At 36.9% G+C, this 19,969-nt stretch overlaps 1 protein-coding gene across 2 annotated transcripts in view; it reads right to left on the reverse strand.

Annotated features, from left to right (window-relative positions):
• LOC133528874 (phosphatidylinositol transfer protein alpha isoform) overlaps nt 1-19,969 on the reverse strand; it is a 42,902-nt gene that overhangs the window by 13,823 nt on the left and 9,110 nt on the right. The window contains exons 4-6 of one of the 2 annotated variants that reach the window (XM_061866361.1): nt 16,706-16,738; nt 6,641-6,792; nt 3,981-4,058 (exon numbers count right to left, since the gene is read on the reverse strand). In XM_061866361.1, coding sequence (XP_061722345.1) covers nt 3,981-4,058; nt 6,641-6,792; nt 16,706-16,738 — 263 coding nt within the window. The remainder of the gene's footprint in view (nt 1-3,980; nt 4,059-6,640; nt 6,793-16,705; nt 16,739-19,969) is intronic. The other variant, XM_061866362.1, reaches the window with a different exon arrangement.

Here is a 19,969-nt window from a genome sequence, read left to right on the forward strand (position 1 = left end):
AAATGAGACAACGCAAACGCGTACGTCACGTCACGAAATCGAATAAAATTACACTAGGGGTTCCATGTAGAGGAGAACAGAGGGACATACGATGCCATTTTGCCCAAGCTGAAACGGAGAAGCTTTGCGGTCACTCGATCAAAAAAAAAAACAGTACGAAATTCGATGATTCGGTTCACAGAAAAACTACGACGCCTTATTTGCAGTACTTTACGCAGCTTAGAGAACAATTCAGATTCAACAATTTGTTATAATAATGATCTTGTTTTAATATAACCTTGTTGTCAAGGTCTTCAAATGTCTAAAGAGATAACTTTCATTACATTTCGCGTGGATCTATCAACATGAGCGATTGTCAAGGCCGTAAAACACATTAAAACAGCACACATAAAAGTCGTACCCAATTTTTAAAACGGGATCTGCCTCCTTATCTATGAAATCGTTTAACCGTCTCTTATAATGAAAGGCTTTAAGGAAAAGCCACAACAATTTGTCATCCAACTTCTTTGGATTGCATTGGTTTAATAACATTAATAAATTGTGCCGAAAACGAGGATGTAAATATAATGGAGTAGTTCAAAAACCCCGGCTTAATCACTCTACCGACACCTGATGATAATGAAATACTTATCGAGCAATTAGTTAATTTTACTCAGACTAACTGATTAAAAATGAACTTTTTTGCAATGAGATAAAGTTCATAATTCGGCAGGCAATATATTTATTACGTTATTAACACTAGGATTTTTATTTTGTGTAATTGACAGTAATTGTTTAATGAAGGAGATTGTTTTTTAATACTTTTATTAATAATGTATTTTTTTTTCACTAGCGCAGTGTGAAAAAATCCGAAACCATAAGAGGTACAGCGCAATTTTTTTAACACTTCTGATAAAGGTAAGAAGCCGATATTTGGCATGATTAACGCTTGAGAACTTAGTTTTATATTCAACGGTATATAATACAAATTTCTGCTGGACTAATGGGACGTGAACGCTTCTTCATACAAACATAGGTAGTCCTTGTTTTCCTCTCTGAATATTAACATTATAGAAAATATTTTATAATAATAAGCTGACTGTGTCCGGACGTCTTTGCAATAACCCAATCCCGTTGTCCACCCAAACTTCAATCCATAGACCGTTATACTGTTCACTTTGTCTACAATAGTCTCAATGCCTGCTGCGACGGTTCATGGGTGTCTATTGGCGCCTGTGAACGGGTTCCGGCAGGCGTTCTATAAGACTTTAAAGCTCTCCAAGGGGCCTCTACGTGTTTGACCTATATTCCCACGCAAGCCTATCAAATAACTGGGATTTATAGGCCCGTATTAGTACATTGTGCAACGAGGGGGGTAAGTGAAATATTGTACTAGAGTCTATATATTGACGACAGCCAGGCTGCAAAGAATTAAAGACTTCAGTGACAATATTCTTACCCCCGGAGTTACACACAGTGTTTTTCATTACACTTGCGAATAAAAAACTAAATTTTAAGCGAAATGATTCTTAAATACGGTGACATTTCAAACATTCGTCTGCCATATTGTCATTGACAGGTTAGGCATCGAAGGCACAGAGGCACAGACCTATCCGAAGTTCATCTACAATTGAAAATTGTGTAAAAATATTTCAAACGCCTATTAAATTAATCAAAGTAAATATTTTTAAACATGAACAAAATACAAATTACAAACTATAATATTTTAAAGGTATAATAATAATAATAATTCAGCCTATATACTAGGGCTCCTGATATCCGTGATACACGCCGATCCGTAGCTACGGGTTCTTAAGCCCGGCGGTACTAAGATCACGAATTTCACGAACACGGCAAGGTACGTACCTCGTACCTACGTTCGCGTCCGGATTCTCGTGACACGCCGTGACCGTGACACGCCATGATACGTAGCCCGTACCTGCGTTCGTGTGCGGAGCTTCGGGCTCGGTTCCGTTGGATAGGTACTTATCGCACGTCTCGTAGGTTCGACACGCCCGGGAGAAAAATAAATAAGGACTAGGTATTATTGAATTGAGTTACCACTTAGTATATTGAATACGGGACGTTCGTCGGACAAACATTTACGTGTGAATTAAACTTAAATTGTATTTTTTGCATCGATTTGAATATAATGGTTATATCTAAATAATTTGGGGTTGTTCTGTTTTTTGTATAACCAGCTATTGATTTTAGTCAAAACTAGCGACCTGCTCGTTGCATTGCACTAATATAATAATAATAAATAAATATTATAGGACATTATTACACAAATTGACTCCCTGAAGTCCCACAGTAAGCACAATAAGGCTTGTATTGAGGGTACTTATACAACGATATATATAATATATAAATATTTATAAATACTTAAATACATAGAAAACACCCATGACTCAGGAACCAATATCCATGCTCATCACACAAATACATGCCTTTACCAGGATTTGAACCCGAGACCATCAGCTTCGTAGTAAGTATCATTATAATTATGAACTTAAGCAACGCTGTGCTACTGGTTGTCATTATTAAATCAAAAGAAGACATTTTATTCTGTTAAGTATTAATGAAATGAATGAAACATACTTGTAAAAGCTTGCTACTATCAAAGAATATAACGTAGCCTAAATATAAACAAGGCAATCCTAATTCAAAGAAACAAAAGGGTAAATTTCTGCAAATCTTCGGTAGATATGATAAAGGTAATACAGGTAAACAAATTCAACAAAAACACATGTACGGGGCCACGGAAAAAAAAGTACGCAGCTGCAGTTCTTATCAGTTTCGGACTTTCGGCACATTAAAGAGTACTGTTTATTTCTAGATTGAAGGTAATAATGACATATTATTGTTACCATACATACCGGGTTTTTTTTTGTAGATAAGAAGTGCAGGTGCACGTGCAGACAAAATGAAACAAAGAATATACATAAGTAGCTGTGGGCTTTACCTTTTGTTCGTGAAGTTGAAAGAAGTGACCGCGATGTTTTGTTTTACAATTCGTGGTATTTTTTATTTAATCCCGAGTTTAGAATTTTGAACTCACATTCATTGTCATTAGTTACTCCTGACATCACAGTTGGTCTCCTGACACACAGTGTTGTGGTATTATTTTAGCAACCCGCTTATTAAAGTAGCTATTCATTGTAATTAATGTTTTGTTCTATTCATTTATTACTCATTAATATTTAAAAGGACTTACTATTGGAAATAAATTTTAATTCAAAAGTAATGAAACGGAATTAGAGCTATGAATAAAAAAATCACGATAAGTACATTTTTATTCGTAGCTCTTAGAGACCGCATCGTATCTCCACTCAACGTCGCGGGCGGACCGAACCGGCGTGTTCTTAAGATACGTGAAGCCGTGATCACGCCTACACGGATCTACACGGATTCACGTACCCTAATTTCACGTAGCCGAATTTCACGTGTGGAACGGACCAGAAAACCGTTGCCGTGAAACACGAAACCGGGCGCACGGCTACGGGTTCACGAATCACGGACACGACCGCGAGCCCTACTATATACGTCCCACTGCTGGGCACAGGCCTCCTCTCATGCGCGAGAGGGCTCGGGCTATAGTCCCCACGCTAGCCCAATGCGGATTGGGGACTTGACATATACCTTTGAATTTCTTCGCAGATGTATGCAGGTTTCCTCACGATGTTTTCCTTCACCGAAAAGCTAGTGGTAAATATCAAATGATATTTCGTACATAAGTTCCGAAAAACTCATTGGTACGAGCCAGGATTTGAATCCACCACCTCCGGATTGAAAGTCGGACGTCATATCCACTCGGCTACCACCGATTTTAAAGGTAATACTCAATTATACCTAGTTAATTCGTATGGATTTGTCCTTCCTCATTTTTCACAATCCATAACTGCCGCGGGAACAATATAGGCCTTTGTCCTTCTGTACACCTGCATGAAATAAGATGTGTTCGAGCGAGTGTGTTGAAAAATCTAAAGAAGCTGACTTACATTATTTTGGTCACCACCGTCCGGTAAGTGTAGGGACTCTATGCAGATAACGAAGTTGTCCTTCATGTAGCCGGGGTTCTGGAAAAATAATAAACTTTATGGACACTTCATTACATGACATTGTGTCCCATATGGATTGGCACGTTTTTCAAACAAGAACACACTATTGTGAACATCATCAGAAGCAGTCAAAAGCAGACGGTGCTGAATCTGTTGATGATGGTTGAAAAAAAAACGATCGAGTGGGTTAGGGTCGGCAACGCGCATGTAACTCCTCTGGAGTTGCAGGCGTACATAGGCTAAGCAGACTGCTTACCATGAGGCGGGCCGTATGCTTGTTTGCCACCGACGTAGTATAAAATCCCGCAGACGTATTTGGCTGCATTGACTAACAAAAATTCTTGATATTAAAAACAAAGTTCGCCTTTATCTGGACGTAGAGAGGGCAATGTGTTTTCATTCTGAGTGACCTAGCAAGGCGCATAAGTATGGGTTACAAATGCCTTGAATGACGTAATGACTTACTTTAGCTACGATCGTAACGTAGTAAAATAACAAGTAGACTATCATCACATGTTAAAAATCATATTTATGCCATACAAATTGTCTTTATTTACATAATGGATATATACACAGGTATTACTATTATTAACATATTATTAACTAGCTTAAATCTAAAATAGGCCCTTGAGGCATTGTACCAAGGATGCTGGCGGCATATCCTCGTTGCATCGCAATGCTGATACGTTGTGCGAGGAAGCAGTCAGCTCTTCGGTCAACAGTTACGTCAATCAGAAATCAGACACTTCGCGATTTATAGCAGTGTTTTAAAATTATATACTTTTAGATATGCCGTAAACAAAATTTCCCCGTAAATATAAAATAATTTGTCTACGTCACATTTGTACTGACGAACAATAGGTTCTTGTCGTTGGTCGATGAACCTTCTCTTGTGCTGTACCTTGTTGTCATGGTAGCAGTAATTTGGATTGAACCACTTGCTTAAAGAAAAGTTTTCTAAAAAAACTGTTACAGTTGTCCATCGGACACACAACGGTGTCCGTCGTTGGGACAGATAACAAAAAAAGCTCGATAGATTTAGCTTTGACTTAGTCTACTTTTTGGCTTTAGGTATCAATGAATTTCATCGACATTTTTAAAGCAGTCCAGATCAGATCCTATTCCGATAGTACTAATATGCTAGTTAGGGTTCCGTAGCCAAATGGCAAAAAACGGAACCCTTATAGATTCGTCATGTCCGTCTGTCTGTCCGATTCTGTCACAGCCACTTTTTTCCGAAACTATAAAAGCTATACTGTTCAAACTTGGTAAGTAGATGTATTCTATGAACCGCATTATGATGTTTACACAAAAATAGAAAAAAAACAATAAATTTTGGGGGTTCCCCATACTTAGAACTGAAACTCAAAAAATCTTTTTTCATCAAACCCATTCGTGTGGGGTATCTATGGATAGGTCTTTAAAAATGATATTGAGGTTTCTAATATCATTTTTTTCTAAACTGAATAGTTTGCGCGAGAGACACTTCCAAAGTGGTAAAAAGTGTGTCCCCCCCCCCCGTAACTTCTAAAATAACAGAATGAAAAATCTAAAAAAAATATATGATATACATTGCCATGCAAACTTCCACCGAAAATTGGTTCGAACGAGATCTAGTAAGTAGCTTTTTTTTAATACGTCATAAAAATTAAAAAAAAAAAAATTTTTCATCAAACCCATACGTGTGGGGTATCTAGGGATAGGTCTTCAAAAATGATATTTAGGTTTCTAATATCATTTTTTTCTAAACTCAATAGTTTGCGCGAGAGACACTTCCAAAGTGAAAAAATGTGTGTCCCCCCCCTGTAACTTCTAAAATAACAGAATGAAAAATCTAAAAAAAATATATGATATACATTACCATGCAAACTTCCAACGAAAATTGGTTTGAACCAGATCTAGTAAGTAGTTTTTTTTAATACGTCATAAATGGTACGGAACCCTTCATGGGCGAGTCCGACTCGCACTTGGCCGCTTTTTTTTTAAGTGTGCATGACACATATGTTGCGTAATTTCCTTCCACGATCGCTCCGGTTTTGGAATATAGTCACAGGATGCCTAGCCAAGATGACAAGCGTTGATAGAAAACGCGAATCGAAACTGAAATTATGTATGGAAATAGTCACGTGACATTTCGTAGCATCTGTCATTCCGATATTTTTTTCTATTCGTTTGGCGTTTGTCGTTGTGTACTGTCATCAGATATATCGGAAAGATGCTCAAAAATATCTGAACACGCAATAATCTAACGCCTTGAGCTTGCCAGCGTAATAATCTAACACCTTGAGCGTGTTCAGAGTTCAGATATTTGTGAGCACCTTGACCGCTCTGGTATATCTGAGAGCGACTATACGGTACGACTGTAATCTTGGCTAGGTATGTCCCCTGGGCTTTCCTAACTGTGCGTCACGACGCCCCCAGTGGGTCGCGTCATCATATTATCATATCAGAGTCGTCGAGAAGCGATTGGCTTGGTGTTGTACCTAGATACTATTTAGCCAGTGAAGCGAAGGGAGCGTCGCAAATGGCAACTTCTAAGGGCGTCACAGTGAAAAAGTTTGCCCTGATCTATGTAGTTAATCTATCTCTCTCAAACTTACCGTAAGAACAGTCCGGCAGTAAGGGTAAGCGTTCCACGCCTCCTCGTGCACCTCGAGGGACCCCTTGGGCGCCAGCAGCCTGATGAAGGCCGGCACCTTGGACGCCAAGTGGTAGATCTTGTATGTGTACTGCCCAGATGAGAACTTGCCACCTGCGCAACGAAAATGGACTTAGCGTCTTGTTGTATAGAGTTGGAAGTTGACTGAGCAATTATTTCAAAAGAGCGTAACTTCGATGAATGGAAGCTACGCTGCTTTAGGGGCCTTAATTCGTAATTTGTTTAAACATAAGTAGTTCTTATTTTTAGATACCTAACTCATTGCAAAACTTAAAATACAATCTCTTAATACTACTTTAAACTACATACATTTAGGTGCTAGGTGAGGGACAGTGACATAACATTCTCTCATATATCAAAGTTGACATTGAAATGTTAGTCTATAGTTTGAATTCTGGCTCCTGAGATTAAAATCAGTCAATGTATTCATTAGGTTAAGCTTACACATATCTAATATACACGTGTAAGTTATACATTTTAGTTGATGAAGCGTGTTCTGGATGTTTTTTGCTTGTTTACGAATATATATTGACGAAGCCTGCCTCTTGCCTTTGTCTTGTGTTTTTTAATAAATGGTCTAAAGTTAAAAAAATATTAGTGTAATGTATGCATACAATGAGAAGACCCCCACCGCTAAGAATATATAATGGAAATTAAAAAATTGTGATGCTACTTTTTTGTCATTCCTAATTAGTTAATTAGGAAATAAAAAGGACCAGCAGCATTACTGTTATCACACACTGTTTTATTACTGGGAGTAAAGTTACATATATTTCGGGCTTATGTGAGGCTCAGAGGGTATTTTTATCTGCGGAGCTTTTAGCCCTGTTCTATCAAGTATAGGTCTAGGGTCCGTGTCATCCACGATGACGCTCAGATTTGTCAAATCTAACCTTTAATAACATGACAATACGACTCAAGGCCCGCGTCTTCGTTGAATGACATGATCTATATAGGTCTACCGGTTAACTGAGGCGGTTAGTAAGAAGTTATTATGGTTGCATGAATCTGATTTGTATTATGTTAAGTACAGCTGCCGTCAGATATATCGGAGCGGCCAAAGTGCTTGTAAATATCTGAACATGCACTTTAATGCCTTGATAATAAAGACTACTCAGGTCTCAGGTATTTGTACTCATCAGGTAATGACGACTGTACCTAAATAAAAATTCAATGTCCCAAATTCAGCTACCACTAGTAAAACACACCTATAACTTGGAATTGGAATTTCATATCTGCGTCTATCATATACCCTTGTGCCTCGCGTTGTCCCGGCATTTTTGCCACGGCTCATGGGAGCCTGGGGTCCGCTTGACAACTAATCCCAAGATTTGGCGTAGTCACTAGTTTTTACGAAAGCCAATGCCATCTGACCTTCCAACCCAGAGGGTAAACTAGGCCTTGTTAGGTTAGGTTAGGTCCAGTTTCCTCACGATGTTTTCCTTCACCGAAAAGCGACTGGTAAATATCAAATGACATTTCAAACGATAAGATCCGAAAAACTCATTGTTACGAGCCGGGGTTTATTTAAACCCACGACCTCCGGATTGCAAGTCGCACGCTCTTACCACAAGCGCTTCTATATTATTGACACAAAAAAAAATCAGCATCAAAATGGAGTGAATTTTCGTATCAAAGAAAAGTTAACGTCAGTCTATTGAAAGGGAGAACACGTTTACGTGTTATGACGTAACAGTCGTCTCGTGACGTCAGACGAGCAGGTTTTATAACACCTTCTCTAAGTTCAATGTTCATGTAAAACTCGTATTTCTAGGTAACATCTAACGTTCAAGGCAACCCAAACCCATTGGCCTTACGCTAAAACAAATTTTGTATGAATGATTAGTGGTTTTCTGCTCTGCGTTTTCTTTTCCTGACTTCCTGAGATTATGACTGTGTATTTACTTTTTTTATGGCCTGATTACGAGATTTTTAAGTCATACTGTGTATTCATATTATAACTCTACAAGTGGCATATGTCGTTTTTGAGTTATTGGTATTTTTATTTTATTTCAATTAATCAAGTTTGAAATTTAAATGACATAATCGGTTGGGAGTCGACGGCCTACCACTCCAAGGGTTAAGAGAATGTTTTGTACACCATTTTTAGAATAGTGTCCACTGCTGTGTGATAAATAAAACGTGTTTTATTTTATTCCAATTAAAAGTCAAAGCAGCTTAAAATGTTGACAAAAAAAACAATATTATTTTTAAAATCCAATATTTTACCTTGAAAGGAATGGTCCTGCCCAAATTATAAATTTTTTTTTTTTCCTTTTTTTCGAGAATTTTTTTTCTGTCCTGTACGACCGAGGTTTGGACCCGAGATTTTAGATAGACCCCCATACACATACGAAAGGTTACGGACGAAATGATATCCATCCCTTTCTTCTTTAAATACAACCCAGCACCCGAAATATCCGAATCCAGGCATATGAATACTTCATATACCAGTGATGTAAACATCTGCGATGCATAGTTGCAAGCTCGTCTAGGTCGTTTCCATAATACCGTCTGTGTTTATGCGTATTGATTAACACAAAGCAAACTCCAAAAGTTTCCTAATTCATTGTTAGATCAATAATTAGCAACAAGAGTAACTGAACACATTTGTTCACAGTATACTTGCGTCGAAATACCTGCTATAATATCTAGCACAACGAAGCGCGCAAAATATCCGATCAAATATTTGATTCAGATATTTTTGCGCTAAGTGCCGCCAAAGTGGGACTGGGCAGGGCACGTATGCCGAATGCACTCGGAACGCTGGGGCAAACTAGCCACCGATTGGAACCCACAGGACGGATCTCAGAAAACGGAGATGTCGGGACGACCTTGGTACGTTTTGTAAAGAGTGGCGGGAGTGTGTTGGAGGGGTTGGGAGGAAGTTGGTTAGGACTAAATAGCGGGAAAGAGCAGCGGTCTTTGCCCATGATGCCCAGCAGTGGGGCACTTCATAAGCTAGTAAAAAAATGCACTGTCCGTTGTGTAAAGACTCCCAGGAGTATGTGCCGTAAGCCCAAGATTTTGAAGGGACCGTTTAATAACGAGACTTCAATATTTTTTTCCTTTTTTCTTGACTATACGTCCTGCTTTGCACATGTATCAATTTAACATCGTTGCGTTATTCAGCACGATATCCCTTGGCCATCAACCACCGCTCATAATCAGGTGGACCGTAGAGTTGTTTACCACCATTGTGGTACACAAAAAATATTAATCATGATCGTAACTATTGTAACGTGGAACAAACGTTGAATATTATACTTTTGTGTTTACGAACCGTTAAAAATAGCGCTGACAGCTGTCAACGTAAAGAAACACGTTATGTTTCCAAGTCGTACAGCTTTTAATTTTACATTAGAAGGCAACTTTAACTACGTGTCCTGACGTAATAAGGTAGACACGTGACTGGTATTAATTTGTCACGCCTATTAAGATGCAATTCTACAATGTTTTTTAACAGTTTGTGACATGGCAAATCTTGTAACATAACTGCTGTCACGAAAATTTACTCAATTTTCTGTTGGAAGTCATTGTCTCGAGAATGGTGAAAGATTTTTTTTATAAATGGGATTTAGTAATGTAAAAGGTGTAACAAAAAAAAGTGGCGATACGTTACGAGCATATTCCGTATCGTGTTCTGATAAAGGAGTATTTTTTCTCCTTTCGGAAAAGAAATTTATTTTACAGTACATATGGTGCCACTTTACCGCACTAGTGCGAAAATTAGCATATTACGTTACTGTGTCGAACATTTAAAGAGCCACATTTAATTTATCGCCACTCGTTTCGAATTTCCTATTTTTCGCACTTGTATCGTAATGTACTAGTACAGTAGGTACCTACATATGGTGCTACTTTCCCCCACGCGTGCGGGAATGAGCACTTTCCATGCATATGTCGATACTTTAAAGAGCCATAATGTTCTGTAAAACGTTGTACGATACACGTGCGAATAGGTAATTCGCAACTGGTGGTGATTTAAAACAGTCCCTTCGGCCATGTTTTAATGTATTACCACCCGTTGAGAATTTCCTTTTTCTGCAATCGTAACGTTAAAAACTTTTTGAGGCGAAAAAAAATTGGCCTTTTAATGTAGGATCGAGTGGCCAACTTGGACAACCTGTACCACAGAAAAAAAATTTTTTTCGTTTAAAAACATTTTTCTTCTACTTTTTCTAGTCAGAAAACGATACCGAATATGACGGATCCTGACTATTTTTGTTACACCTTGTATAATGATCGCTATTAAACATAAATTCAAATTAATATTTGGGGACAATTTAAGTTTTAACACAGATCGACCTAGCCCCAAACTACGCAGGTTTTTGTACTTATGGCTACACAAATGCCCTAACCGGGATTCGAACCCGAGACCTCCTGCTTCATAGGCAGGGTCAGTATTACTGACTAAGCTACGCACAAATGCAAAACTACATGTGTGTATGACAAATACGATTTTGGTTACGAAGGGGTTTGGTTTGGAGGTAGACGCCTTTCTGCCTTGTGAATTTACGTTATTAGCTGACACTGTCTAGATAGATCTGAGATGAAAACCTTCGTAACAAACAAGTTTCGATGGCCGCGCGCGAGGCCGCAACTTCAATGTCGATACTTGCCAGCCTAAAATTGTTTTTCCGAAAGCAAAGTTAGGGTAATAAGAAACTGAAGGACGGAGGGGGAATTGAGACTGCCACTCAGGTCGCCTTGGGATGTGAGATCAGTGAGATCACTTTTGGAAGGAACTCAAATCGCGTTGTGAACATGATATGAATAATGTTAGTGGATTGATTTATAAGATCTGGCTCTGAAACTAAGTTATGTACGATATCATTTGTTATTTATTTTCGGTCAATTACTTATTCTGTGCTTCAGCGAAGGAAGACCTTGGATAAAGCCCAAAATTTCTTGCGAGGAGTCTTGTCGAAAGTATGGCTCAGCAAATATATTTAAAGAATGCAAAAAAGGAAAACGAATAGGTATATATTTTCTAATACATTAATCATTTTTAAAGAAATATTATTACTGCACAAACTTAAAAGAGGAAGCATACCTACTAATACGAATTGTTGTATTCGGGTGTTTTATCACAGAATAAGTAATAGTTGGTTTTATCATTTTATGTAAGAACAATTCAGTCTTCGAGGCAATTGTCGCTATCATTTCTCAATAAGTAAACGCCGAATTGCACTAAGGATCTGTGTTAAAAAGAAAGTTTCCTAGATAACACAAAAATTGCATCTAAGATTCGCACAGATCGGACTCAAAACGCAAACTTAAAGCAAATTGTAAATAGTAGCCTGCGGATCATTTAACTTAAATCTGCTCTGTTTCATCCATTGAAAACTAGCTTGTATTAAGCCATACCACATCCAAGGCAGTCAATAAGTGCAGGGTTACACAACGACGATGTTGACCCATCTCCGCAGGCTATGTGGCGCTCTCGACCCATTTACTGTGTTTCTTGCTTTCCGCTAAGACTTTTACGAGGTTCCAATTAATTAGTTTTACCCGAACACAAATAGTATTTACTTTAAAGTTTAACAGTGTTTAACACTTAAAGGTTCGTTAAATTCGTCATAGATGTAAACGTGGCATGGATTGATTACAATACTGTAAAATTTGTCCGCTCAGCGGTCAACGGTCTGGTTTTCAAAATTCGGATAAGCAGTTTTTAATCTTAGGTTGCGATTAGATAATTTGTATGTTTTATCCTGATTATATCATGTGTATTTTTTTCGGTGATATATAATATATGTACGCGATTGTACTCATTGCTATGATCAACTTTTAGTATAGCAGTAACTCTGAAATCACAAAAAACCTTGTTCCATACAATTGTTGAATTGAACTTTAAATAGTATGGGGTCACCACCACCAGATCGCAGGGATTTTTTGCGCTTGCAGGGATGCTTTCACCTAATTACACCCCGCGAATATCTCCAGGACCACATTTTTGTTTTGTTATTAGTCCGATGGAAAGTAGAAAAAGAAGACGATATTTCGCGCTCTAGCGACATACCATGACACGTAGTCGTGCTATACGCGCAATAACCCAGTATTTGTTGCATATGCATACTAGTATAATGAACTCAAAACTGTACCAGCTACATTTTACCGATTAGACGTCATTTTTATTATTGCGTAAATGGTCCAATCCGAACGATAAGACGACGATAAAATTGTAACAATCGCACGATTCAGATTCCGCAAAAATGCTTCTAACCTGACACGTTGAAACGATTTAACGATTGTTCGAACACATTTAACTAAACATTGCTACAACTGTGCAAACATATTTGTTTTTGACGTCATCTTTGAAACAGTAGCTATGATAGGGTAAGCTAGACAAAGTATGGCTTGGAGAGTGATAAATAAGGTCGAAGATGCCTTGAAGTAGGTGATGTCAAAGTGCGAAGTGATGCATTAACACTAGTGTTTCTAGTGTTAGGATAATGACACAATAGGGCGTAAATTGTATAATGGCATGATTCACTTGCTATAATATAAATCGTCTGCTGACGTTGCCAGGCGATATGCGCGGTCTATAATTGTGTCGCCAAATCGCAAAATCCGACAGATGGATTTATCTGAGTTTGAAGTTAAGCGGCTCAATTAATGATGAAAGAAAACGATTGTTCTAAAATTTAAAAAATTTAGTCACGTACAGTACATCTATCACTTCTTTACAATCCTACGAGTAAGGGTATTCCACCAGTCTTCAATCCAGCCATTCCACCAGTCGTCAATTTCCAATGCGCATTGCGTCTCTCTCTCTCTCTCTCTCATTAAGAAAAATGTGAGACGCAAGACGCAAATGCACATTGGACTAAGAAATTGGACAGGTGGAATACCCTGCGAATACCACCTGAACGATTAATGAGAGTTAATAACGTTAACGATTTTTAACAAAATATACCCATGATTAGCAATAAGCAAATTTCAGATACGCTGACATACACATCTCTCGTAATTATCTAATTAAACAAAGACTGAACTTGCCCTATTGGCATAATGGGAGTGGGTGGCTCTATGGCAGAGCCGCTCGGTTTACGGACCACCCATAAAAAATATGTATTAACAAAATCTTTAATAACCTTAGACGTCATCTAATATAGGAAGCCAGTTATATTATTGTTTCTGTGTATTATCAAATAAAGACAGGAAAATCACTTCATCTCGCATCTTCATATAAAAAAGTGCTAGTAATTACATCTATATAATACACAAAATTTAACTACACTACTAAATCGTGCAAAAAAATTCAGTTAACAAAACTAGTCAAAGTCTTATAATAGTGTAAAAAACTACAATTGTGCACGCTATATACTATGAAGCAAAAACGGGAGAGATGGACTTAGGTACTCTTATAAAAATAATAATATTGTATTGAATAAGCATCTTTAGAGAGGAAAACGGAATTTATAAGAACTCTAATATGTAATTTTTTTACAACAGGTAAGCTGATAATAAAGATTTTAAAAGCGGTCCATCTTTCCTTTCCTTGCAAATTTTATTATAAGTCATATACATTGACGTGTATGTTAATATTTTTCTAGAATAAATTGGCATATATTTTTCATTTCGCGACCACAAAGTCTTAGGTAATCAGAATCGATTTATACTTACACGGTTTAATTAAAATAATGTGCGAAAATCTTGGAAGTTTAAATAAAATTTACATTTCTAGGCCATCTCTCCCGACTTTACCCTAGTAATTTTAAAGAGTTAGAACAATTTAAATATTATCTGTGGTCTTTGGTACCCGGCCGACATCCAGAGCAGACTGAACATTCGTCGTCTTCGGTTTGTGCACTAGACCCACCTTAAATGAACCGAGACATCGAAAAATAAAAAATAAATTAACCCTTTACCAGGCCAAGGGATATATTCCACCCACATCTTATATCGGTTACCGTAGTCAGGTTTTAACTCCAAACCACCTACAAAATATTTTGTCAATCCCTGAAAATATTATTTTATGATCTTCATTCAGAACACGCTTCTAAATTGCGTAATATATCTTCGGCAGCCGTTTAAATTCACTTGAACGCTAATTTCAGTAAACTACGGAGAAATTCGAACACTTTCCATAATTTCTATGAAACAGAAGTACATAGGTCGAACAATTTTTTGATATTTTGTAGATTTTGAGTGTTGAAAGCTAATGTAATCGTAAACATTGCTAAATATTCATGCATTATTGTGTATGACCAGAATTAGGATGTGGGTTGACATTATCCCATGGCCTTATTAGAGTTTAACTGTGTGGGAGCTATTTTTCCCATGGCCCGGTAAATTGTCTTGTCATGTCATAAAAACTCACGTAAGTAAGTAGTGATTGATATAATGTTTCGTAGGAGATTTGGAGTTAAACCTTGACTATTATAACCGATATAAGATGTGGGTGGAATATATCCCTTGGCCTGATCAAGAATATAATAAGACAAAATCTAGTATGACAGTTCATTACTTAGACAGGCGATGGGATAACCGTAACCCACATTTTTATTTCTGGTTTAAAGGAAGATCTCCGACTTTCATAAATACATTTTTTACAAGGCGTTCAATACGGTTGCAACAGCATATAAAGTACGTATTAAGACACGCTGGTTCTTCGGGGCCTGGTAAAGGGTTAAGAAAAAATAAGATATTTTTATTAAAATTATTTTAAACGGGTTACGTATATTGAGTACAAGTCGCGCGCTCGATCAGTAGACTCAGTGCAATCGGTCCTCTAGTCTATCAAACTATGGCCTATGGGTCGCAAGCGAATATTGAGAGGGCCCTAAATCTACTAGGGAATCTGAGCGTTATCAATAATATCTTATGCCCCCTTTTTAAGACAGCCAAAAGGTGGTTCCCGACTTTGGCAATTTTGTTAAGTGGGTAGGAGAGCCCAGTCAACTTTGAGAACCAGCTCTAGTCGAAGATCTTCAAAACAGGATCGAAACATGTCGATTCGACATAATAATGAGTGAGCAACCCGTTTAAAATAATTTTCTTACGGGAGTTTAATAGTTCAAAAAAAAGGTTTTTTTGATTTATAGCCAATCAAAATGGTACACCCACGGTGTTCAAATACGGAACTATCTCATCTTCTCTATCCTACCCTCTCTACCCATTTTTCAATCAGGCATGGTGGTACGTAACATTATTATGGTATTTTTAAAATAACTTCAGAACTTTAATTTATGACAGGCCGCGCAGAAATATACATATTTATAATATTTGCATATGCAACTACCCAGCCGAAAATTATACTTGTTTTAGCAATAGAACGCACTCCACAGAAGGCCTTACTACTGCATGATTATTTACATTAAAATTATACCGTAAAGTGCCTTATTTAGAACCTCACGCATACTTTTTGCATTCGTATGCGCTGCGCTTTTGCGGATTTTTTTTTCTTATTCTAAATGAACACGATACAGGCACTTTTTTCCTTATATTTATTGGTTATAATTAGTGTCCGACGGAAACTTGATTATTTGCTGAAACCGGTTCGGCTTTGCTCTAGTTTCGACCGAACCATCATCGGAAGCATTATTTTAATGTCAAAACATGCCGAAACTGAAACTTTGGTCGTTCACTAACGAAAATACAGTTTCAGCGCGGCCAAAAGGTTCGGCAGTTTTGCCCTAACCGAACCTTCAGCTGAAACATGCCAAAACCGAAACTTCGGTCGAATAGAGTTGAGTTTCATTGGTTGCATGTATAGTCAAGATGAAGCGGGTGGTGATTGGGTCAACATACACAGCTGTTTAAAGTTAGCCGCTTCGCACGTCATCTGTGAAATATTCGCGAAATGGAACAAAAAGATAGCTTAAAATATCATAAAAGTGACCTAGATATGTTTTTTGTGCTTTACATACAAAATATCTAAAGTGTACACAAAAAACAATCATCTCAGTGATTTCATATAACACATAAATATGTAACGGTGCAGACTAGTACTAGTTGTTTTTTTTTTACAAAAAAAATATAAAATTGTCTATGGTACCGTTAATGTCTGAAGACTGGTTACTAGGTCCGCCTAGAATAAAAGGCATGCGTAAAAAATAATCATACAAATATATAAATTAGGAAAACTACTAATGATACAACAAGCAGGTCTAAGATGGTTAAAGTCAATACGGATCAATATTAATTAGAATACGAGAGTTAATGATATTTTAATTATTGAATTGCAAATTGCACCGAAATCACAGATGCAATGAAAATTGCTTGATAACAGATACTGTACTTGTTATGATGCTTGAGCTTGAGAGAAGATCGATTTTTTCTCGACATATTATCAACATGCTTTAATATTCGTTCCGTATTGACTTCTACCAATGAGAATTTGAAATAGAATGAGAACAGTAAATTTACTGTCATTTTTCGAAATGTTTATTGCATATTTAAACTTTTAGAACGCCATTTGATTTTGATCCTTATTCTTTCACTGATATGTGTTAAATTTGTTAAATATCAAAAAGTGGCGTCATCTCACCGGGCATCGGCTAACGGTTGTGGCGCCAACACGCGAAAGAAGGCAGTAAGTATATTTACTGTGGCTACAGAATTTTCTTTGACAATCCACCTCTATTTCAAATTCTCATTGTTTCTACATATAAATTGACAAGTTTCACTAAGTTTTTATTTAAGACATGCTATTCATGCCATGCATATATACAATTTTTTACATAAATGTTAATAAAATAGGTACACGGTACTTAGAAATTTATAATGCGCTTAAAATAATTGTTCATGTTAATCAAAACTGCATTAATCTTCAAACATTGCTATACAATGTTGTTAACAAAACCTCAAACGCGTAAAACGTTAGTTACTTTTTTGGACTTTATTTAAATTATAATTATACATTTGACTTGACTATACCATTGTCTTCTAAATATTGTCAAATGTTCTAACCGTAAAAAAAGTAAAGAATTATAAGTGAATTCGAAAATCCAATTTTGTGCTAAAGTAAAGGTACTAACAGCAACACACTTAACTGATAAGTAGTGGACCTTATATATTTGCAACAAGGTTTGTCAATTAAAAGCGTAGACGATTGTACTGTACATTTTACTATTATTTCCTAATGAGCATGAAGGTAGTGTAATATTACCAGACTTTATTTAATACCTGTTCAAAGCAGGGATCGAATACCATTATATTTTTCATACAAATTAATCGGTATTCAATTTCGGTATCTCGGTTGTTTATTTTGCATTTCACTAAGATAATTTGATAATTCATTGTCCTTATCTAAATACATACCATTCCGGAATATCAAAAAAATATAAGGAATACTACGTAATTTTTTCATTTTTAGTTATACCGGTAACGATCCCTGGTTCAAAGAGTGTAAGTAAGCCAGAAAAAATATTTAAATTTTGTCCAAGAGTAAAGTATCTCCTATAACATTATGTAATCTGTCTAGATGCCACCGGGGCTCCGTAAAACCTGGCCTGCACTAGTTACAAAGGACCGTAAATCTGTCTCAAATCTCAAAAAAACTTGGTTTCTAGTTAGATAAATAGCTGATACTGACACATTTCAGTTGTAATTCCACACGCTTACCGGACCCGCGCGAACCAGAAAGGCAACTGTCCAACTGGCAGTAAGAAAGCGACTAGCGAACGATTATTTTCTAGCAAAAAATACAAGAAAAGACTAGCCTGCGAAGAGCAAAAAATCTCGCTAATCGCTACTTGCTTTCCGCTCATCGGCGTCGGTCGGACAGTTTCCTACGAGCCCTTCTAGGGAACTCCTACTCTGTACTACATGCGCTTATGGTCTCGAACTAAGCGATTACATATCTCCTTAGTTAAGGAGACGCATTTCAATTATAAAAATATTATATTATTATCAGTGAGTAGAGTCAAGACAAGATAATATAAATATAAAATATGTATAAAATTTGAATATGGTCACGAGTATATCGCGTGAATTTATAGTCGCTAGAGTCGCTAGGTATCGGTTGGAACCCTATTTTATAAATTTGTACACAAAATAAGCATTCTACGTGTAACTGATAGATAAAATAGTATTTACAGTAACATATGGTACTACTTTACCGCACTAGTGTGATAATTAGCACATTACGTAACTATGTCGAAAATTTAAAGGGCCATCTGTAAAACGTTGTACGATACATGTGCGAATAGATAATTCGAAACTCGTGTCGATTTAAAACATTCCCGGTCGTGTTTTAATTTATCGCCACTCGTTACGAATTTCCTATTTTTCGCACTTGTATCGTAAATAACTATTTTCACATAGCTCGGGCAAGCAGGACTAGCTGTCATCTCCGTACAATTTATAACCTTAAAAACGAAAATATGTATTGACATGACGGCTGCCACCGTGCTCAAGCTATTCAAAAAATACTATAGTGTAAATCACGATCTCAAAGCCGAATGCCACTTTAGTCGCCTTATCGAAAATCGTTGACTCTACTGATTACGGGCAATTAAGTATAGGTATCATACATGACAAAACGCGTCAAAACATCTGACGCGACTTACTTATTGTTACATATCACAGTGTGGGATTTTCGATCAGTTTTGACCACCCTCGTTTTATATTTTTATAATACGCATTATAATATCCTGCATCCCAGTGTAAAACTCCCGAATGATTATCTTGCGTAGTTAATGCACAATATTTTTTTGTTGATTAGGTCAATGACCTTAAGAAAACATGTTTATTGGCATAATTACTAAAGTACCGTCAATATAGTTCCAATTTTTATTTCTGAGTTTTAGTGAGAGATACTCATTAATTGTACGAAAAATCCAGCATTTTAGTGCCATTCAGTTAAAAGTTAGAAGTTACTAAAGTTTTGAAACATTTTTTTATATCTCCTATATTTTCCGATATTAGTGTTTTAAGTTTTATTAAATGTATTTAACATCTGGGGGCACGGCAGTGCCCCCACCAAGTCGAGCAAAAAAGCATCACGGCCGTACCATCCTTTTCTCGAAGCAATTCAGACCATTTTCGACCCCCTGTAACTTCGTTGTGGATAAAACTAGAAGACTGAATTTTCAGTAACCATGCAGGCATTGTAAAGACACGGTATATTTCAAATTTCATTCAATTTGAACCAGTATTTTAAGAATTATAACGGGTCAAATTTCTTAATTTTGTCACTCACTGACTCACCGATCATCAAAATTCTAAGGCACTTCTAGCAGACCTAGAAGCTTCAAATTTGGAATATAAGTAGTGTTTGGTGTATGAATCAAGGAAAAACTAAAAAAATCTAGAAAAG

The sequence above is a fragment of the Cydia pomonella genome, chromosome 20, assembly GCF_033807575.1.
Source record: "Cydia pomonella isolate Wapato2018A chromosome 20, ilCydPomo1, whole genome shotgun sequence".
NCBI classification, from domain to species: Eukaryota; Metazoa; Arthropoda; class Insecta; order Lepidoptera; family Tortricidae; genus Cydia; species Cydia pomonella.